Source organism: Gouania willdenowi, chromosome 8, assembly GCF_900634775.1.
Source record: "Gouania willdenowi chromosome 8, fGouWil2.1, whole genome shotgun sequence".
Classification (NCBI taxonomy): Eukaryota; Metazoa; Chordata; class Actinopteri; order Blenniiformes; family Gobiesocidae; genus Gouania; species Gouania willdenowi.
Window position 1 is genome coordinate 27,145,173 of NC_041051.1, and position 22,485 is coordinate 27,167,657.

The window sequence follows — 22,485 nt, forward strand, 5'->3', positions numbered from 1 at the left end:
TGTGGAACTCCAGTTAATCTCAATATGAATACATACCTCCGACGGGCACTGTACTAGTCATAATAATGATTAAAAATGATCTTGGATGGAACATGAACTGAAAATACAAAAGTCACCAAAAACACACACTGAGAGAGAATAATTTAAATAATGCCAACGACACACAAAAACCACAACTAAAAAACACAAAATTAGAGAAAAATATACTGAATAATAAAAAGAACAGACAAACAACCACAAAATACACAAAATGACACAAAACAACACACAAAATGACACAAAAAACACACAAAATGATGATAGAAAATGATCTTATTGTCAGAAATGTTCAGTCTTGGTCCCACACCAGACGAGAGATGAGCAGAAATGATAAAAACTATTTAAATACATCTATTCAGGAGGCGCTAAATACTGTTTCATTCCACTTTTTTACAAAGTTGGATTCTTTAAAAAGTGTGTTATCACTCGTTCATTCCATCATCATGCTCTATGGTTGTTTTTCACAGTATTCTGAGCAAAATATTGTAGTCGGACAAAGGGGGTTCTTGGATTCTGGAGTAAGAGAATCATATCATATACGCTGAAGTGCAAACTAGGGTACATTAATGTTGAATTGTTTTTTTTCCCCCAGCTCGTAATATTCCTTCTACTGTATTTAACTATCATGCTTTAGGGACATTTTCTGACATGTATGGGTAGAAACGTGGTCATGTGTACTACCGTACGTTTTCTCTGATTATTTGACAGGGGTGAGGAAGAAGCGAGCCACAGGAACAATGCTCTAAAGCAGGTCCGTGAGCTGCAGGCTCAGCTGTGTGAGCTGCAGGAGGACCTGGAGTCAGAGAAGCAGAGCAGAAGCAAAGCCGAGAAGCTCAAGAGGGACCTGAGTGAAGAACTGGAGGCCCTTAAAACCGAGCTGGAGGACACCCTGGACACGACCGCAGCCCAGCAGGAGCTCAGGTACTGAACTCTACATGTCATTAAAGCTCTGCTGAAGGCAGAATGGCTTCCTATAACCAGGGTGGGAGTCACTTATAATTAACTACAATTATAACGGACATTTTAATTGTAATTACAAATATATGTTACTGTTGCAATCTTAATTGAATTATAATTGAGATCAGATAACTGACTTAGAAATTCTATAAAAACTGTCAATTACAATTTAATTAAATATAGAACTGGGTAAGCATGTTAGTTCTATGGCTTACACATATGTAGTTAAAAATTATAAAAAAAATATTTCATTTTAGGTTTACATGTCAGTTTTCGTCAGGATCATTTTACAATTAAAAAAAAAAAAATTGAACAGAGGAGTAAACTGATGGAAAAAAGGCTCAAACACCCACACCAAAAATATGAATACTAATATTTTCATTGATTATTAAGCCTAACAATGTAACAAAGAGATGAAAAACAAATTAGAAGATAGATAATATGTTTTAGTGTATTTTACAGTTGATTTTCACACTGACCTGTTATCACAAGAGGAAGGTTACATTTCAGGGGGGATTTATTTCAGGCTCAGTAATTGTGATAAATTGTAATTGAACTTTAGAAATTGTAGTTGACTTTAAGGGAGAAAATAGTAATTGTAATTTTGATAATAATAATGCATCAATTTTATATAGCGCTTTTTTGGACACTCAAAGACACTTTACAGAATTAAGGGATTATTCTTTCACTCCACACTTAGTGGTGGTAAGCTACTATTGTAGCCACAGCTGCCCTGGGGCAGACTGACAGAGGCGAGGCTGCCATAGTGCGCCATCGGCCCCTCCGACCACCACCAACACTCACTCACTCACGCCATTCATACTAGGCAATGTGGGTGAAGTGCCTTGCCCAGGGACACAATGACAGATACCACTGAGGTGACTGCCACCCCACTGTGGCACCTGAAACTCTCAGTGGTCTCCATCCAACTACTAACCAGGCCCAGACCTGCTTAGCTTCTGAGATCTAACAGGATCAGGCAAAAATGCTGGTCATCGTAATCAGAATTGAGTTGTAATTGAACATGGATAATTGAAGATGTAATTGTAATTCAAAAATGTAACTGACCCCTACCATATTCCACCATTTGTCATTTGCACATTGTTGTGTTTTTTATGCCGTTGTTGTTTTGTTTTTGTTTTACATTTTCTTCAAATTTATTTTATTTTTTTTTTATCTTTTTCTGATTTATATCCGTCCCACAGTCGTATATTTGCACTATTATCCTATGTTGGCATTTATTTTTGTTCTTACTGTCTGCCAGGGTTGGAGTCAATTACATTTTTCAATTACAATTACGTCTTCAATTATCCATGTTCAATTACAACTAAACTATGATTGCAGTGACCAGAAATGTTTCCAAATACATTTAAAATTAAAATTATTATTTTTCCACTGAAAGTCAATTACAATTACTTTCTAAAATATTAAAGTTCAAATTAAATTAATCACAATTACTGCGCCTTTAATAAATAACCCCACAAACACTTAAACTTCTTCTTGTGTTAGCTTTCTGTTAGCATCTCTTATGATGACAGGTCAGTTTGACTTAAATCAGCTGTAAAATACACCAACAAATATTATCTATCATCCAATTAGTTTTTCATCTATTGGTGACCTTGTTAGGCTTCCTAATTAATAAAAATAATAATAATAATAATAATTGTTAACAAATCGTGTGTAAGCCATAGAACTATAACATGGTTCCCCAGTTTTGCGTTTTTAATTTAATTGTAGTTTTTTTTAGAATTTCCATACCAATTACAATTACAAAGTCAATTATCTGAACTCAGTTACACTTAAATCATGATTACAACAGCAACAGATATTTTCAATTTCAGTTACAATGATGATTACGTCATAATTGTAATCAATTATCAATTACGCAATTACAATTAAATTGACCCCAACCCTGCTGTCAATGTGTGAATTTCCCTTATGGAGATCAATAAAGCTCTATTCTATTCTATTCCATTCCAACTTTGGCTATAACACTATCTCCACTAGGGGTGAGTATGGGCAAGGATGTTGCAATGCGATACGTTGGTCACGATACGATGTTATCGTGATTAATTGCGATATTCTACCCAGTTAATCTCAAAATTAAACGTAGAGATGAAAAATGAAGTTGCTGTATATGTTCATCAGAAGATATTGATCATTCAGAGGAGAAATTGAGTCAAAACTATTTGCTTCAAAACATCTTATTTATTATTTATTATTAGTGTTTTTGCACATTTTCACTGAAAAAAATTAAATGCAGTGTTAAACACTGCTATCATAAAATAAAGTTCAAAGTTCACTGAAACTACTGCGTATAAGTCTCAAAGTAACCATGACAACATAATGATTGAACATTGTAACAACTGTAAGTGAGAACATTAGGGATAAATCACCCTGAGTTACTGACAATGCACAAAAATAAGAAAAAATGTATAATTTCTCCTCTTGTGTCAGTTTAAGCACTGATCTGATCAGATTATATGAAAATAAAATGTTTGTACATACATAAATATTCCAGGTATTACACACTGCCATCATAAAATCAAGTGCATCACGTAACCATTGCAACACATTGAAAGCACTGTAACCACCACTGAAATATTGCACAAATACACACAAATATTGATTAAATATAAAAAAAAATGTAAAAAAAAAATAATTTTTGATTTTTTTTTTTTTTTTTAAATTAAAAATCGATTTAAAATCCGCACCCAAAAAATCGTGATATATTGTGAAATCGATTTTTTTTTTTTTTCACACCCTGAAGGACCAAGCGTGAGCAGGAAGTGACTGAGCTGAAGAAAGCCATTGAGGAGGAGACTAAGAACCATGAAGCTCAGATCCAGGAGATGAGACAGAGACACGCTGCTTCTCTGGAGGAACTGTCTGAGCAGCTGGAACAGGCCAAGAGGGTGAACCACTGCACCACCGCATCATTCTCACATCACCTCCATCACACACTGTCTCATCTCACTGTGCTGTTTGACTCATGTCCAGTTCAAAGCAAACCTGGAGAAGACCAAGCAGAGTCAGGAGAGCGCCAACAAAGAGCTGGCCACTGAGGTGAAGAGCCTGCAGCACGTTAAGACTGAGTCTGAACACAAGAGGAAGAAACTGGAGGCTCAGCTGCAGGAGCTCATGGCCAGAGTCACCGAGGGAGAGAGAGTGAAGGGCGAGCTAGCAGAGCGCTCACACAAACTGCAGGTGAGCAGAAGGAAGCTGTGTGCAGGGTTACACTTTTCACTTTCAATTACCCATGTTCAATTACAATTCAATTACGATTACTGTCACCAGCCTTTTTTTCCAATTACAAATAAATTACAATTATTACTTGATCTTCAGAAAGTCAATTACAATTACGTTCTCAATTACTAAAGTTCAGTTACATTTAATCACAATTACTGTGAAAGTTAACTAACTAACTGTTAATAACAAGGTCCTAAATCAGGTGTAAAATACTCAAAAATCAAATATATATCATCTGATTTCTTTCCTATCTATTGGTTACCTTGTTAGGCTTCCTAATCAATGAAATTATAGGTTTTTAATTTTTTTTGTAAAATAGTAAAATGTCGGACAGCTTGATATGAAACATTTTTGATAATAATTAACTACATATGTGTAGAACTGTACATAGAACTGTAACATGGTTCCCAAGTTTTGTGTTAAATTACAATTGACAGTTTTCATAGAAATTTCATGGCAATTACAATTACAAAGTCACTTATCTGAACTCAATTACGACTGATTCTTTAAATTACAATTATAATTACACCATTACTGTAATTCTTATTTTGTGCAGTGCCTTAATCATTTTGTATTAATAAATTACTTGATGTAATTTGTTTACAGTTTTGACTATGTCCATATATATATATAATGTTTGTTTCTTTTTATTCATTATTTAATGTGTATTTATTTTTAAGTAAGTAGCAAAGACAGATATTCAGGTTCTTGTGTGTGTATTTATAAATTATTTGATGTAATTTGTTTACAGTTTTGACTATTTCTCAATTCTCAAGTGGTGGGTCAGGACCCAAAAGTGGGTCGCGGACAGCTGGTCAAAAATGAATAAATACTTAATGTCTCTCATGTTGAACTTGTCTTTTATTTTGAAAGAAACTTGATTTTTGACATGCGTGTCGTTAAATGTGGGTCCCAGAGTCAGACCGGTTGAGAACCCCTGCACTAAAGGATTTTAGAGTTCACTTGTTTTTAACCTTTCTGTGCAGACTGAGTTTGACAATGTGTCCGCCATGCTGGAGGACGCAGAGAGAAAAGGCATCAAGATGACCAAAGACGTCGCTGGACTGGAGAGTCAGCTGCAAGACACTCAGGTTCCGTGAGTCACAAAGAGGATTCAAACTTCCACCCGTTTCAATAACCATCCACATGTTCACGGTCCTACAGGAGCTGCTGCAGGAGGAGACCCGTCAGAAGCTGAACCGCATTAGCCGTATTCGGCAGCTGGAGGAGGAGAAGAATGCTCTGCAGGAGCAGCAGGAGGAAGACGAGGAGGCGCGCAAGAACCTGGAGAAACAGACTCTGACCCTGCAAGCACAGGTCGGTGCAGAACTGTACATAGAATATACATCTGTCCCATAGGTGCAGTTACTGAATCCATATATCCCAACAAACGTAGTCTCAAAATCCAATGAATCCCAGCATTTAGTTCAAAACACAGTAAAACTGTCGTAAGAAAGCAGCTCCGCCCTCATTTATTCTTACGTTTTTTGTCATAAAAAATCCTAATTTTTAGATTAATGTTTTAAATTCATGATAAAATCAGGGTCGCCGGTTCAAGTCCCGGTGCTGACCAAAAAAACGAAAGTTGTTCTGGTTGCTGGAGAGTTGCCAGGGCACTTCTTGAGCACTGCCGAGGTGCTCTTGAGCAAGGCACCGAACCCCAACACTGCTCCCTTCATTGTAAAGTGACTTTGAGTACCCAGAAAAGCGCTATATAAAATTGATGCATAATAATAATATACATGTTGTACAGTCACTGTGTTTTATGGCACTTCAAATATGCATATATTATGTACATTATATTAAGAATTGTATTTTTCCAGATTGACTTTGTGTGTGTGTTGCGTGTTGTGTGTGTTTGTAGCTTTCAGAGAGCAAGAAAAAGCTTGAAGATGACATCAGCACCATCGACGGTCTGGAGGAGACGAAGAAGAAGCTGCAGAAGGACATGGAGCTGGCCACCCAGCGACTGGAGGAGAAGAGCATCGCCTTCGAAAAGATGGAGAAGACGAAGACGCGCCTGCAGCAGGAGCTGGACGATCTGACCGTAGACCTGGACCATCAGAGACACATCGTGTCCAACTTGGAGAAGAAACAGAAGAAGTTTGACCAGGTGAGCCTCACGTTTCCCCAGAGGTGTAAATAGTACTGATACATCCTACACAAGTAGAAGTACTGCTACTTGATTGAAATTGTACTCAAGTAGTACTGTAGTTACTTTCACCCCCAACGTTTAATTAATGAATTCAATTCTGATTACAGTTACCAGGATTTTTTCCAATGACGTTTTTTTTTATCCTCAGAAAATAAATTACAATTACATTCTCAACTACTTAAATTCAATCACAATTACTGAGCCTGAAATAAAAACCTAATAAAAATGAACCTTCTTCTTGTGTTAGCTTTCTGTTAGCATCTCTTTTAAGAATGGCTCCTAAATCAGCTGTAAAATACACTGAAAACAAATATCTATTATTATCAATTTCTTCTATCTATTGGTTACCTTGTTAGGCTTCCCAATCAATGAAAATATAAGTTTTAATATGTTTTCAAATGGTAAAATGTGGGAAAGGTTGATATGAAACATATTTTAACAATTGTTAAATACATGTGTAGAACTGTACATAGAACTTTAACATGGTTCCCCAGTTTTGCATTAAATTTTTTTCAATTAATTTTTCTATAGAATTTTCATGGCAATTACAATTTAATTACGATTATGACAGGAACAGATTCTTTAAATTACAATTACAAATACACAGTAATTAATTATCAATAACAATTATAATTGACCCCAACCCTGCCCTGCATAGATGCTGGCCGAGGAGAAGAGCATCTCGGCTCGTTACGCTGAGGAGCGTGACCGAGCTGAGGCCGAAGCCAGAGAGAAGGAGACCAAAGCTCTGTCCATGACCAGAGCTCTGGATGAAGCCCTGGAGGCCAAAGAAGAGCTGGAGAGGGTCAACAAGCAGCTCCGCGCGGACATGGAAGACCTGATGAGCTCCAAGGACGACGTCGGCAAGAACGTCAGTGCCTCTCGCCATGCTGCCTCTCTTTTCCCCAAGGTTTGTCTCTTCCTTTTTCCTCATCCTCTCTTCCTATTGGTCAGGTCCATGAGCTGGAGAAGTCCAAGCGCACTTTGGAGCAGCAGCTGGAGGAGATGAAGACGCAGCTGGAGGAGCTGGAGGACGAGCTGCAGGCCACGGAGGACGCCAAACTGCGGCTGGAGGTCAACATGCAGGCCATGAAGGCTCAATATGAGCGAGACCTGCAGGGACGAGACGACCAGAACGACGAGAAGAAGAGAGCGCTGATCAAACAGGTGAAGAAGTAACGCCACAGATTTGGCCTTTGAAGCCTTCGGACCATCAGTCGATCAGGTTTAGATAATAAAATGTAAAGTGTAATATTATACAAATAATATAAAGTCTGCAAGCAACCTGGATGAAACGTCTAAAGGAGTCAATTTTAGAGTTAATCAGTGTTAATTTGGGCAGAACACTGATTTAGTTTTCGTGATGATAAATTCTGTTAAAGTCTCGTTTTAGTCAACTTAAGATTCAATTTCCATTGATCAACCTGATATGTGACAGTATTAACGTTTGTAAATACACACAGACAGACAGATTTGATGTGATCAATGAAAATTAATTCTGATTTGATTTCATCCCATGTGAAAATTATAGTTTTGTTTTTATAAGTTCACAAAAAATATCAATATATTTTGATATAAATTTCGTTCACATGTATGTTTTTTTTAATTAGTCATAATTTAGTTATTGTCACTTAAAAATGTAGTCGATGAAAACTATGATGGAAATTTTGTGTCAACAAAAATAACACATATATGTGTATGTGTGTGTGTGTATATATACAGTATATATATATATATATGTGTGTATATATGTGTATATACAGTATATATATGTATATATAGCCTACAAATTAGTTATTTAGAATTTTTCCTGCCTAATTTATCAAAGACAGTTTTACTAGCTGAGTTTTTGATTAACTTAAAGGGTGCTAATTTTTTTTTTTTTTTTGGCAAAACACCAAAAAACTATAAAATTAAACATTTAATTTATATAAAATAAGTAACAGTGTTAAACCCTTAAAATATAAATTTGACTGGGAAACTTGATCATAAGTTCAATATAAAGCTTAGTATAAAGCATTTTTTAAAAAAAAAATAGTTTCTTCATCAAAACTACTTTTGAAAATTATTGAAGAAATGAGAGCTAAAAATGTTTGATTTTATGTCATTTTACAATGTTGTTGATAATTATTGATCATTGGCTTTCTGAAATTTGGTTATAAACTGAAATTGAAGCAGAATGTTAGCAGAATTCAAACAATATCCACCCCTGTCTGTCCTTCCAGGTGAGGGAAATGGAGACCGAGTTGGAGGACGAGAGGAAGCAGAGAGCTCTGGCTGTGGCAGCTAAAAAGAAGCTGGAGCTGGACCTGAAGGACATTGAAGGTCACATCGAAGGAGCAAACAAAGCTCGGGACGAAGCCATCAAACAGCTCCGCAAGTTACAGGTGCCTCATTGAATCCACGCGTCTGCTTTTTCCACACGTTCCTCTTCACTTATAAACATACATGTCTCCTGCTTCAGGCCCAAATGAAGGATTACATCAGGGAGCTGGAGGACGCTCGAGCATCTAGAGACGACATCTTTGCTCTATCTAAAGAAAATGAGAAGAAACTGAAGAGTCTGGAGGCGGAGATTGTGCAGCTGCATGAGGTCTGAGTGGCCTGGTGCTCAGGAGATATAGAGTGATATAAGTTATCGAAAAGTATATTCATACTTGTTTTTAACTTCTGCTCTGCAGGATCTGGCTGCATCAGAGCGAGGGCGGCGCCACGCGGAGCAGGAACGAGACGAGCTGCAGGACGAAATCTCAAACAGTACATCTGGAAAGTAAGAGAACATCTGAGCAATCGAATCAAACGCACGACAACACAAAATACTCAGTAGGTTTATACAAAGACTAGAAATGTGAACGAGCAAACAAAAATATTCAAACATACCTTTTACTTGACTTTTTAACCAGATTTCTGGACAGTTCTAGATTCTGACTTGGTCTCTGTTGATTTAAAACTCTGGCCCTTAATACCATCCAAAAGTGTTGTACTTAACACCACAATATCAAGACCAGAATGCACCGAGACAAGACAAGACCAAGGCTGTGTTCGAAATGGCACCCTCAATACTATACACTACAAACTCAATGAGTATTTACTGTCTACTATATACTATAAGTATGATTAGGTTGATGACCGTTCCCACTGAAGTATACTTTGAAGTTTGCCAAGATGCATTTCGAACCTACGACGACAAAAAACCCGAAGCACACTAAGGCTAAATAGTAGAGTATCAACATGTAGTCATGTGATCCATAAAACCCACGTATACACATTTCATTCCAACATTTCACAGATTTAAGGAGACCCGCCAGTACTGGCTAAACTGCCGGTTAACTTCAAAACAAGAGCCCTATTTTCAAAACGGTTAAAAAAATAATGGAAAACAAGAAGCAAAGCTTTTGTTTTGAAAAGGGGATGTTTGATTTTTAGCTTGAAGATGGTTCCAGGGTGATTTTACATTCCGCAATGCATCATGGGGCGGTTGAGTATGACTAGTGTGCCAACTGTACGTACTTAAAAAATGTCGCGGTATATATGTCTTGGTAATTCCCACGTACTTAGTCTTTCCATACTCTCTAATGTGAATGCACTACGTACTAATTTTGACATGACTTAGTATGACGAGTACATTAGTAGACTTCAGGAAGTCAAGACTAAGACCATAAGACCATAACATTCCATTTTTAAAACCATGACTAACTTGAACAGTTGAAGAGCATTCTTTCTTAAATTTTTTGTTTTAAATACATTTGATGGAAGAAAATAAGAAATTAGACCAAAGCAAGAAGCACAAATCTCACACTTTCACAAATTTTTTCGACTAAATACTTGCCAAAAAATAAATAAATCTGTGTATGTCTTCAAAATCCACGGATATGTCCAGAATGATAACTGAAAATAAGGTGTTTATTTGTCAGCTAAATGAGGTCTAATGTAAGTATTCAGAGGTGTTTCTGACTAGAAATAAAGATGAACTGATGTCCCAGTTTTTGAAGGCATCTGACACATAAAACACTTGAAAAGATTTCCAAAAAGGCTAAATTACAATATTAATTAATCAAGAACAGTACCAATTATCCCTAGGCCTATAATCACATTAATGAAGTGTAAGAAGAGCAGATCAGTGCTGGTCTCCAATGGTCTTGATGGAAAATCCAGAGTCCAGCAAGTTCGAGGACGACACAAGACTAAGTGAAAATGCTCGTTAGTCCAAGACCAAGACCAAGACCGATCTCAAGTACTAACACACTAGCATCCAGTACAACCAATGGCATCATTGGAGTGAAAACATGACTGAGGCAAACTAGAGTTCACTTCCAGATATTTGTGAGTGAGTTCTTGTCTGCGTGTGTCAGGTCTGCTCTGATGGACGAGAAGAGGAGGCTGGAAGCTCGCATCGCCCAGCTGGAGGAGGAGCTAGAGGAGGAGCAGGGCAACATGGAGCTGCTCAACGATCGCTTCAGAAAGACCACCATGCAGGTGCTGACCGGAGGGCGTTGGGTTTCCTTTGCTTCCTGATCATCTCACCACCCACTTTGATGCACGTTCACAGGTGGACTCGCTAACCACGGAGCTGAGTGCCGAGCGCAGCACGGGCCAAAAGAGCGAGAACGCCCGGCAGCAGCTGGAGCGCCAGAACAAAGACTTGCGGGCCAAGCTGGGCGAACTGGAAGGTTCTGTGAAGAGCAGGTTCAAGGCCACCATCACGTCTCTGGAGGCCAAGATAGCACAGCTGGAGGAACAGCTGGAGCAGGAGGCAAAGTGAGAGTTATCCATGTTCAATTACAACTCATTTATGATTACGGTGACCAGCATTTTTTCCAATTACAATGAAAATACCATTATTATTTTTCCCCTGATAGTCAAATACAATTATGTTCTCACTTACTAAAGTTTAGTAACAATTAATCACAATTACTGAGCCTGAAATAAATAACCTCATAAAACTTACTTAACCTTCCTCTTGTGTGAGCGTTCTGTTAGCATCTCTTATGATAATGGCTTGGTTTTGGATCGGCTCTAAAATACACTAAAATATATTCTCTATCATCATCCAGTTTGTTTTTCATCTCTTGGTTACCTTGTTAGGCTTCCCTATCCGTGGAAATATTAGTGTTAATGTTTTTGGTTTGGGTGTCTGCACCTTTTTCAATTTAAATTTTTTTTTTAAACTGTAAAAGGATTCTCAAGAGAACTGACGGGTAAACTGGATCTGAAACGTATTTTAATGATTATTAACTACATACAGTATGTGCATAGAACTATAACATGGTTCCATTCAAATTCCGATTACAATGTCAATTATCTGAACTTTATTAAAATTTCAATCTTAATTGCACCATAATTGTAAATAATTATCAATTTTGTGATTACAATTATAATTGATCCCAACCCTGACACTAACTAAAACTATCCCAGCTCACTGACCTGGGACTAAAAGGCATCATCAGTCTTTTTTACACAATTATAACCTCTAATGTTCTCCTTCGTAGGGAGCGTGCAGCAGCCAATAAAATTGTGAGAAGAACCGAGAAGAAGCTGAAAGAAATCTGCATGCAGGTGGAGGACGAACGCCGCCACGCTGACCAGTTTAAAGAGCAGGTATGTCCTCCACTCGTATTCACACAGCTGTGAGATTCAGGACCAGCTTCTTCAGCCGTCTCTTGGTGCAGGTGGAGAAAGCCAACTCTCGCATGAAGCAGCTGAAGCGTCAGCTGGAGGAGGCTGAGGAGGAAGCCACCAGAGCCAACGCTTCCCGCAGGAAACTGCAGAGGGAGCTGGACGACGCCACGGAAGCCAGCGAGGGTCTCAGTCGAGAAGTTCACACGCTGAAGAACCGCCTCAGGTGCAGCGTTAGGGATGAATGTGTAGATTTAAAGCCAATTATAATCTGTAGAACAACACTTATCACCAGGGCCAACTTTGCCGCCAGGCAACCCAAGCGGCCGCCTAGGGCGCCATCTGTGGAGGGGTGCCAAAATGCATCTCCCCAAAAGAAAATAATAATAATAATAATAATAATTTAAAAATCTATAATAAATGTAAATAAACACACCCTTTACAATCACTGTACATGTCTTCTCTTAATTAAATAATAGTATTTAGAGAGAAAGAGACAAGATGGGAGCATCATAAAAACAAGAGAATTTATAAAACTGAAAAATCAAGAATGCAAATATAAGTTTAAAGTTAGCAAGGCTGTTGCCTGCAGTGTAACCTATTATCCAAATAAATTAATTTATACCATTTACAATTATCCAGATGTAATGAGAAGGTATTTGCAGCCACAACATTGCATTGCCTTTTTGCATATGTACTAATTATTGTTCTTTTCTATTAGCCTGGAAATCCAGATGGAAATCTATCTGTATTACAGCTAGATCTAACCCTAATTACATTGTTTTAATATTTTTGTTACTGACTAGTAAAACCAAACTGGAAAGTAGACATTTCCTAGCACTGAAACTTTCATATTTTATTTTAACTTTTGATTGCACTGCTTTGCATTGCTTTTGGATTTTGCATCATTGTTGTTGTTGCTCCCTCAGGACATTTGCATTATATATACCTGTAGGTGTTGTATTAGATTTTGTTATATTATTCTAATTTTTGAAATAAATTGTATTTTGAGTACACGCTGTGAAGTCCACTCTTGCCTACGGCACCGAATGACTTACGTATCACACTGAGTCCTTGTACTCGCTCAGATCTTATCCACTTCATAACCTGGTCTTGATTCACTGTCATAATCCACTTAATCTCACAACTTCTTGTGTGATAGCAGCAGAAACATTAAATCAGTGGCAGATCAAAAATACACAGTTTGAAACAATTTAGTCAGCGATTAAGCTTTTTTTTCTTCTTTTTTTTAAATGGAAGTTTTTTTATTTACTACAAATACAAAGAAGATATTAAAGGCTCTTATTGTGGAAAGATAAAGTGAAAGTTGATGATCTATGGTCACAGTTCTTGACTATGTACAAGCACATGTTTTACACCCTTGAAAACACTATGTATACATCCATATTTATGTTATTTATCAAGCAGGAAGTCACACCCATGCTCAGAAAGTAGCAACCCCAGGAATCAGTTGGAATCCATCATGAAACTATTTCATATTTATTTAAGCATTTCTAGCACTTTGTGTAGTGAAGTATTCTCGATATGTCCAGATAGAAATGGGGTGTATTTGCTGCTTCTGTCTTTGTGGTTTCCTCCATCACTTCATCGCCCGTTCTCTCCGTCCTGCAGGCGCAGCGGCCCCATCAGCTTCTCGTCCAGTCGCTCAGGACGGCGTCCGCTGCAGGTCGAGGGCACTTCTTTGGACCTTCTGTCCGACGACGAGCTGGAAAACAAGATAACCGACAACAATGCCAACGAAACACCAGCGCCCCCTACTGAGTAGAGGAGATAAAAACCTTAGCCTTAAACTTTTCATTTCTACATCTTTTTATCATTCAGTCAAACAGACTTTATACGCAGCACGATTCCAGGAAGAAACAGAATCACCCTCAAGGTTTTGTTTTTTTGTTTTTAACCAAGCTGTTGAACTTCCAATGCTCTCTCAGTGTCAGATTGCTGATTTTCACGTCACATTTAATCCCTGCAGATGTTGACAGTAGGATTTCCTTCTGGTAGAGTTTATCTGTTTAAAATACTTCATCAATCACCTCAGTAAGAAAATATTCCAATAATCAACTGTCAGACTTGGTTTTTAGAAGTTTTCTTTAATATCAGTTTAGCTACAGGTGGAACTCAATGATATTTTCCTGCTTTGATTGTTTGCATTGCCTATCATTATAGAAACTTGACTGTAAGCTGCCTTTAAAACAGCGCTTTTTTTTTTCCAACCGGTAACTTTTTTGACAGAAATTTTGCGTCGACTTGTGCGTGCTTCTTAAACACCATGCTGCCTTCCTTTATGCCTTTTTGTTTCTCTTTCCAACCTCATGCTATGCTTCCTGTCCTGTTCGTATATTAAAACCTGTATTTTAATGAAAGTATTTTCATAAGAGATCATAAATCTGCATCATGTGTATTGAAATATTCTAGCCCAAGCCTAATTCCCTGTGACGTCTTCCTAAAGCTTTTATTACCGTATAGTCCTCCCTCGACGGATGTTTTTTTTTTTTTCTTCTTATTGATGAATTTTATACTATTTGAAATATTAAGACTCAGAAACAAATCCAGTAGACCTCGAGCGTATTTACGACTATGCTATTGTATACGACACAAACTACATTTGTGTTTCCATTTGCTCAGTGCTGCACACGATTACCTGTACCTTCCCTTGATATTATGATGTGTACAGTTATTGAGGAGTTAAACAGTGCATTGAAGTCTTTGGAGCTAAAACTTGTGATCAGTGACTCAATAATAACATGAATCAACAAGATTCAAAAGTCAATAGACAATAGGAAAACAAGCACTCATCTACAACAGCTGTGGTCTGGAGTAGACGCCCTTTCTCTTTTATTGTACTTGGATTCATAACGGTTTGGCATATTGGACTTGTCTCGTTGCTTAGGTAAAGCTTGTTTTGTTTGTCTGATATGATCGAACTCGGATGTTTTGAAACTTTTTGTTCTTTTCCTAGAAAATAAGCCTCGAAAAAGTGACCTGACCGCTTTGAACTATTTTATGTAAGGATATAAAGGATATACTGTATTTGGAATAAGGAGAGGGACAAAAATTCTGCCCAGACATTTTCTGCCCAGACGAGCCACTACATTATCAGCAACAGCACGTAGAAGCCGTTATTAAGTCAGTGATGCTCAACATGAGGCTTTTTATGTCTTAATTTTAATTATCATTCCCCCAGAAATCCTTAAAAGGGGGAAACTTTGGAACTCCTTTTTACTTATTTCCTTTAGCCATTTCGCAACTTCCTTTGTCCCAATTTCTGACACTTTTTTCAGATTTAAGCTCCTTTTGCCAATAAATATCCCTTTTTTCCTATTTTTGTCAATTTTTTCACATTCTTTTCGACACTAATCAAATTTTTGTCCTTTCTTAAAACATTTTGGCCACTTTTTATCCAAATAAGCAAATTTTTGCTCAATAAATACCACATGTTTCCTTTTCCCACTACATTTTGCCTCTTTTTGTTCCACATTTTTGCTCTTTTTCACTATTGTTTGCCACATTTTGCTCATTTAAGCTACCCTTTGCCATTACATACCACCTGGTTTCTCTTTTCTTGCCACATTTTTGCCACTTTTGGACCAATTGTTACCATGTCTGCCTCCAATTGCTCATCAAAAAAAAAAAAAACAACAACATAGTGGAGAGATGCGGCCCACTTTGGGTCAACAGTCCATCCCTGAATATGGCTAATTAATATAAGGGCTATTGGCTATAAGGATATTGGCTATGTCAAAAAAAGAAACAATAAATGAATAATGTTTCACATCAACACTTCATATAAATAATGTACATGTTAATTTTGAGTTCACTGGCAAAGGTAATCTGCAAGGAGGCTGAACTTTTGAAGGCAGGAGGAGGATCCACACTAAATGCTTCACTTGCATCTTCATGGAGGTGACATGGCTGAACGTGACCTTCAGACTGTCACGGAGAAGATAAAGAGTTTAATGCGCCGAGTTGTGGAAACAACAAGTGTAATCCTTCCTCGTGTGACTCATAGTAATTAGTCCACGGTGAGTAGAGCAGAGAGACGTGTGCAGTGCAGAGAAACAAGAGCGCTGACCTCCACAGTCTGGTAAGTGCTGCAGCCTGGTTGATGTTTGGGTTGGAAATGCAACGTAAGAAATAGAAGTTTCTGAAGCTTTTTTGGTCACACTTTACCTGAAGTTTTATACATAAAGGCTGACATTACGCTGTCATTAGCATGAATAAGGTGTCATGAAGGCTGTCATTTTGTGTTGTTCCCTAAATTATGACACCTTTGGAGCTATGTTGGCATTTGTTGGGTTAGGTGGAGGGATCTAGTGGGTTTAACTCATTTTAGTTCAGGGGCCAAATATGAAACTGTTTATTTTAAGAGGGCCACAGTGTTTAGGTGAGTAAATGAGTCATTTAACCACTATTGTGCTCTAGTTTGCACTTCCATGTATAAATAAATTGTAAAATATGTACGGCACTGATCAAATCAAAACAACAAGTAAAGGATATCAGTCCCTGCAGGATCTTAACGTTCATGTTATGTCATTTGAGGACATTTTGTGGAATAATTTGAAGAAAATTGCAGGATTTGAGTACTTGTGTGATTGTGATTAAAAATGACTGCCATCATGTGATGTGACTGTGAGCATGGGGAAAATGTGAGCCCATGCTAATATTGTGGAGTTTCACTGAAGTTGTGTATTAGGTTGGAGAATTAAATTAGCTGGTAATTTACACAATGATTCATGGTTTCTCTGACTTTTTTTGCTAGGGCCGAATTGAATGCTCTAAAGGGCCAGATTTGGCCCCTGGGCCTTGAGTTTGACACCTTACCCTAACCCTAATCCTTAATGACAGCTTTAATGACACCTTATTCATGCTAATGACAGGTGTCATGTCATAATAATGACAAAAATGTCAGCCTTTATGTATAAAACTTCAAGTAAAGTGTTACCGCTTTTTTTTTTTATGTAAAGTTGTGTTCATCATGATGCATCTGTGCTTTTAATAAAACATGTCATGCACTGTGATTATAAATCAGAATAGTGCTGACCTGTCGTGCCCTGTCTAATGGTTTTTACAGACAATAGGAGTGAGTGGTTAATTCTACAGTTCAGTAAATTACAACAACCCATCAAATATTCACATGCAAATCAGCAGGTGACTCACAGCCAGCTGTGCTGTGCTTTACTAACGCAGACTCGGAGCGTCCACTGTGTCCCCCAAAGGGTCCCAGGAGCCGCGCCTGCGCTGGGAACAAGTCTTTATAAGCGGAGCTGTGCGTAAACAAACAGCAGTGATGTCTATTGTGGGCGCGCAGCCGTTCATGAAACCAATGCAGCAAGCAGCGTCGACCTCTCCAGGGATCCAGAGGAGACACACGCTTCCCGCCAGTGAAGTCCGGCCCCTCAACACTCAGGATGCCATCAGCGTCTTTGAAATCGAGCGTGAGGGTCAGTAAGTTTTGTTTTTGTTATATTATTGTGTTTGAATCGCGTTCAGACTCAGATTTTAACTCCCTGCTTCGTGCGTAAAAGTGGTGCCAAGTTCTCAGGGCCGGCTTTAGGTCATTCGGTGCCCTAGGGGCCATGTGGTTCCCAACCTTTCTTGTCTTGTGTACCCCTTTATGTCACACCATGAGTACCCCCTCATTCATACGTGTAACATAACACAACAGAATATTCAACGCAAGTCATTTTATTTCATCTTCTTAAATTGAACAATTAATATTCAGGCATTATCTTCTTATTTCACTCAAATGAAACATAAAATTATGTTGCCTTCAAGGCAATAAAAATGATAAATATAAGAAATAATATTAAACGTTTGTATTATTAATACTAATATATTATGATGACATTGTTATTAAAGAAAAATCTCCGTCTCCTCTCAGCATTCATCTCCGTGTCCGGAGAGTGTCCGCTCCACCTGGACGAGGTGCGACACTTCCTCACCCTGTGTCCCGAGCTGTCCATGGGCTGGATAGAGGAGGGCCGCCTGGTGGCGTTTATCATCGGCTCCCTGTGGGACAAAGACCGGCTGACCACAGTAAGGCTCACCGTGCGTCCCTAACACATGCACCACAATAATGATCTGCACAAATCTAGCAAGTCAACAATATATGGAAGCCCATTTTTGCCACTGAAAAAATAAAAGATCACAATGGCAAGTCATAATTATGAGTTAGTCAAATCCTAATTACGAGAAAGAAAGTAATAATTATGAGTTAGTGTGAGTTAGTAAATTTATAATTATGAGATAGAAAGTCAAAATTATGAGATCAAAAGTCTTAATTATGAGGAAGAAAGGTAAAATTAGGAGAAAGGAAGTCATAATTATGAGCTAGAAAGTCACAATTATCAGTTAGTAAAGTCATAACTGTGAGAAAGAAAGTCACTAGTATGTGTTAGTAAATTCATAAGTATGAGATAGAAAGTCATAAGTATCAGTTCTAAAAACTGAATAATCAACCTAAATATGTGTTTTTAATTAATTAAAGAATGGTAACAGTGTCGGTAGACTGCTGCAAATGCTCAGTTTGTTTCTCATAATCAACACTTTCTTTCACTAATCCTAACACCAATTAATAATTACCATAGCAACAACACGTCATCAGTAGGGTAAAACTAACCTGTCTCACAACGGTTTAAACCCAGCTCACGTTCCCTATTAGTGGGTGAACAATCCAACGCTTGGTGAATTCTGCTTCACAATGGTATGAAGAGCTGACATTGAAGGATCAAAAAATGACTTTGCTATGAACGCTTATGAACGCCACAAGCCATTTATCCTACCTTGTAATTAATAAGTGAATTTAAAAAAAATCAAAATAAAACCTATACTTATATACAGTAGCTAACTATATTTTGACCTATTTATTGTTATTATTATTATTCAGGTTCAGGTTCAGGTAGCTTTGTTGGTACCCGTAGGTAGATTTGTTTTGCAGTGAGAAACAGAGCATGGCATCTGCATGAACATTAAAACAACAAACCACAAACTGCCATGAAAAAATAAAATAAAAAAATCTGAAGCTATGACTTATTTAAAAGAACAGCTGCGGCTGTAACAAAACTGCTCCTGTAGCACTTTATTCTGCTCCTTGGGACCCTGAACCTCCGACGTGATGGAAGGAGCTGGAACTCTTTAGACAGGGGGTGGGAGATATCTGCTGTAATGGAGCGGGTGATCCTCTGTAACTGTCTAGAGTACAGGGATTCCACGCTCAGCTGTGGCTCACCAATGAGTCGACTGGACCATTTCTTTATCTGGCCCAGTCTGTGTCTGTCCTTTAGAGGTTACCCTCCAAACCATGACACCAAACCAAAAGATAAAACAGATTCAATAAACGCAGGGTGAAACAGGGTCATCATGGAAGTAGGACAGCTTCCTTAAGCAGTGGAGACACTGGTAGCTTCTCTTACACACAGCTTCACAGTTCTCCACAAAGTTCAGAGTGTTATCAATGATAAGACTGATCACATTCAACATTGAATCCCTTCATGGTCGTGATATCATGGTTGTTCCTTGTCTGTCTTCTAAAATCAATAATCATATGTTTGGTTTTTGCAATGTTCACTTCCAGATATCAATTATAGGCCCATGGCTGCTCTCGTTGCCTCGGAGGAGACTAATGACCACTGTATCATCTGCATATTTTAAAATAGACCGATTTCTAAAAGCACTCTGACACATACTTGTGTAGAGAATAAAAAGCAGAGGTGACAGCACACAACCCTGATGAGAGCCAGTAGAGGAGCACACTGTGTTTGATAAAAACCCGTTCACTCTCTGTGTTCTGTTTGTTCAAAAGCCTAAAATCAAGCCCACAAGATTATTACTTAAATTAAAATAATCCAACAGCCGGCGGATTGAAATGTGGGGTTGAATCATGTTAAAAGCAGATGAAAAGTCAATAAATAAAAGTCAAGCATGAGACCCAATTCTCTCCATGTGTTTAAGGAGAAGGTTAAGCAGAGTTAGTGTGGCGTCCTCCACTCCTCTGTTGGGTCTATAAGCAAACTGTTGTGTTTGTTGTGTTGAGTGTCTGAATTAAAGCTGTTTAAAGTGACCCGTGCGCTAGTATGAGTGTCCTGGATGCCTGCTAAGGTTATTGGTAGCCATCTTGTCCTCCAGTTGAGACTTATAGCTGTGTTTTGCTTTCAATATTTCAGTTTTAAGCTCCTTGGTCGCTAAATGAAAGTCAGATGCAGTACCATGCTGGAAAGCAATTTTCTTTTTTAATACGCTCGACTTAACTGACTTAGTGACCCAAGGTTTGTCATTGGGGAAGATTTTAACCCTCTTCTTGGGAATAATCATGTCTCTACAAAGGCAGAATGTATATATTATTATTATTATTATTATTATGTTATGTATAAGCTTTTTCACACTTTGGAACTGCACATGCGCGACCTGGGGGGGGGGGGTCATAGGTCGAGAGGGATAAAAACGTAAACAAGCTCATTCATTCTGTTGATATTTCCAACCTAACAGCGTTTGTAATTTTATTACAGAGATCTTTGGTGTTTTAATAGTGTTTATATTATTAATATTACATATATTCAGACTCAAGGAGGTGACCCGGGTTTTCCGCTGATGCAACTTACGGCCTGATGTGAACACTTTATAAACCGCTGGGTCTCCAGCGGGCGGAATTGGGACTTTACGTGGGAATGATGCACATATCTGAGCACTTTATTAAAACCGATAAGAGAAGCAGTATCTGTATTTACCTTTATTGTTGGTAGTTTTTTTTTTGTTTTTATTTTTTTAGTTGTTTTAACAACTGTAAAGTGTCTTTGAGTTTTTGAAAAGTGCTTATAAATAAAATGTATTATTATTATTAATGGAGACTACCTTGGAGACCGATACCACGTTTTCGCAATTTTTTTGTTGTCAAAGAATCAATGCTCCATTGGTGAAAAAATAATGTAAATCTCTGTCAGACTCACTGTTTACACTGTCAGCTATGGCGAGTTTATCCCTCTTGACCTTTGACCTCATGCGCGAGAACTGAACAAGAGCGAGATTTTCGATAGTGTGAAAAGGCTTTTTATTATCCAACACCACAAAGTGTGGAAGAGGGATATTGGTTTGAGCTCTGTCCGTTTGTCCGTCCGAGTTAAAGGGGACAGCTTTTCTCAGAAACGGTTTAAGACAGGATAACCAAATTCGGTGTGTGGCTTCAAGGTATCAATACCTTGATGGAGTTTGAAAATGAGAAGTGCGCAATAATTTTTTCTGGAGTTATTGCCCTTGTTCTGTTTTTTTAAATTCTGTTTGAGGTATCTTCAAAGAGGACAGCTTTTCTCAGAAACCGTTTAAGATAGTTAGTAATTTTATATTGTATCGTGATAATATTTTCTTATGTATACATCTAAGTTCTTAGATTTAGGACATTTAGGAAAAGGTTGTGAGTTATAATGACAACCAATCTGGCGGGGGATGTCGATGGCTGTCTTCTTGTTATATTAGATTTTATTATTATTATGATTGTTGTTGTTGTTGTGAGCTGACTATCACTTGTTGCTCCACACAGGAAGCTCTAACGCTCCACAAGCCTCGCGGCTCCACCGTCCACATCCACATCCTGGCGGTCCACCGCACCTTCCGGCAGCAGGGCAAAGGTCCGATCCTGCTGTGGCGCTACCTGCAGTACCTGCGCTGCCTGCCCACCGTGCGCAGAGCCGTGCTCATGTGCGAGGACTTCCTGGTTCCTTTCTACAGAAAGTCCGGCTTCAAGTCGCTGGGCCGCTGCGCCATCACCGTAGCAAACCTCACCTTCACAGAGATGTGCTACCCCATCAGCGGACACGCCTTCATGCGCCGTAACAGCGAAGCCATCCGCTTCCCGGAGCTGCCCCTGACCCTGCCTCTGACAGACACGAAAGAATCCCTGGATGTATGACCAGAGGTGTAGAGTACTGATATATCTACTCAAGTAGAAGTACTGTTACTTGATTGAAATTTTACACAAGTAGTCATACACAAAATACTCAAGTACAAGTAAAAAGTATCTCAATTAAATAGTAAAAAGTAAAAGTTACAAGTTCCATGTTTATTTTTGGTAATACAGTAAATATTGCCACAGCTCCCTTGCATATCGTAAACTTCTCATGTAGAAACTTAAAAAAAAGAGATCAAATGTTAATATATTTTCCCACAAAGGCATCTGTATAGAATAAAAGCTTTGTTAAAATGTACAATTCTTTTTTAAATAAAATAACACCAATGAATTCAATTAAAAAAATAAAACAAGAAAACTTTCAGGCTCTAAGTAGAGCTACATTTATGAACTCTAAAACATGCCAAATGTGTCATGTGGTAACAACATAATAAGTAGAAAGTTTCACCCCAACCTGAACCCCAAAAAAGTGGCTTTGATCAGAAATGGAATGACGTGGATTATGTTCAATGTAAAAAAAATCACAAAAAAAAATTATTTACTCAGTAACGGTTGG

General features: G+C 38.1%; 2 protein-coding genes across 5 annotated transcripts in view; both read left to right on the forward strand.

Moving 5' to 3' along the window:
• LOC114468457 (myosin-10) overlaps positions 1-14,400 on the forward strand; it is an 86,047-nt gene extending 71,647 nt beyond the window's left edge. For 2 of the 4 annotated variants that reach the window (XM_028455372.1, XM_028455369.1), the window contains 16 exons: positions 748-960; positions 3,767-3,911; positions 3,997-4,203; positions 5,232-5,336; positions 5,410-5,562; positions 6,110-6,358; positions 7,059-7,271; positions 7,355-7,567; positions 8,626-8,787; positions 8,865-8,993; positions 9,082-9,170; positions 10,753-10,876; positions 10,950-11,158; positions 11,890-11,998; positions 12,070-12,242; positions 13,649-14,400. In XM_028455372.1, coding sequence (XP_028311173.1) covers positions 748-960; positions 3,767-3,911; positions 3,997-4,203; positions 5,232-5,336; positions 5,410-5,562; positions 6,110-6,358; positions 7,059-7,271; positions 7,355-7,567; positions 8,626-8,787; positions 8,865-8,993; positions 9,082-9,170; positions 10,753-10,876; positions 10,950-11,158; positions 11,890-11,998; positions 12,070-12,242; positions 13,649-13,802 — 2,647 coding nt within the window. In that variant the 3' untranslated portion in view covers positions 13,803-14,400. The remainder of the gene's footprint in view (positions 1-747; positions 961-3,766; positions 3,912-3,996; positions 4,204-5,231; positions 5,337-5,409; positions 5,563-6,109; positions 6,359-7,058; positions 7,272-7,354; positions 7,568-8,625; positions 8,788-8,864; positions 8,994-9,081; positions 9,171-10,752; positions 10,877-10,949; positions 11,159-11,889; positions 11,999-12,069; positions 12,243-13,648) is intronic. The other 2 variants (XM_028455371.1, XM_028455370.1) reach the window with 1 other exon arrangement.
• A 2,921-nt stretch (positions 14,401-17,321) lies between these two features.
• On the forward strand, positions 17,322-22,150 carry LOC114468459 (serotonin N-acetyltransferase-like). Its single transcript, XM_028455373.1, has 3 exons — positions 17,322-17,475; positions 17,916-18,070; positions 21,564-22,150. The coding sequence occupies exons 1-3, from the start codon at positions 17,322-17,324 to the stop codon at positions 21,930-21,932; spliced, it is 678 nt and encodes a 225-aa protein (XP_028311174.1). The 3' UTR covers positions 21,933-22,150.
• The last annotated feature ends 335 nt before the right edge of the window (positions 22,151-22,485 follow it).

Bases quoted from the DNA above. Each gene is read 5' to 3' on its own strand.
- LOC114468459 (XM_028455373.1), top strand. From the start codon at position 17,322: ATGTCTATTGTGGGCGCGCAGCCGTTCATGAAACCAATGCAGCAAGCA. The intron at 17,476-17,915 runs GTCAGTAAGTTT...GTCTCCTCTCAG, and splicing joins CTTTGAAATCGAGCGTGAGG to CATTCATCTCCGTGTCCGGA. The intron at 18,071-21,563 runs GTAAGGCTCACC...TGCTCCACACAG, and splicing joins ACAAAGACCGGCTGACCACA to GAAGCTCTAACGCTCCACAA.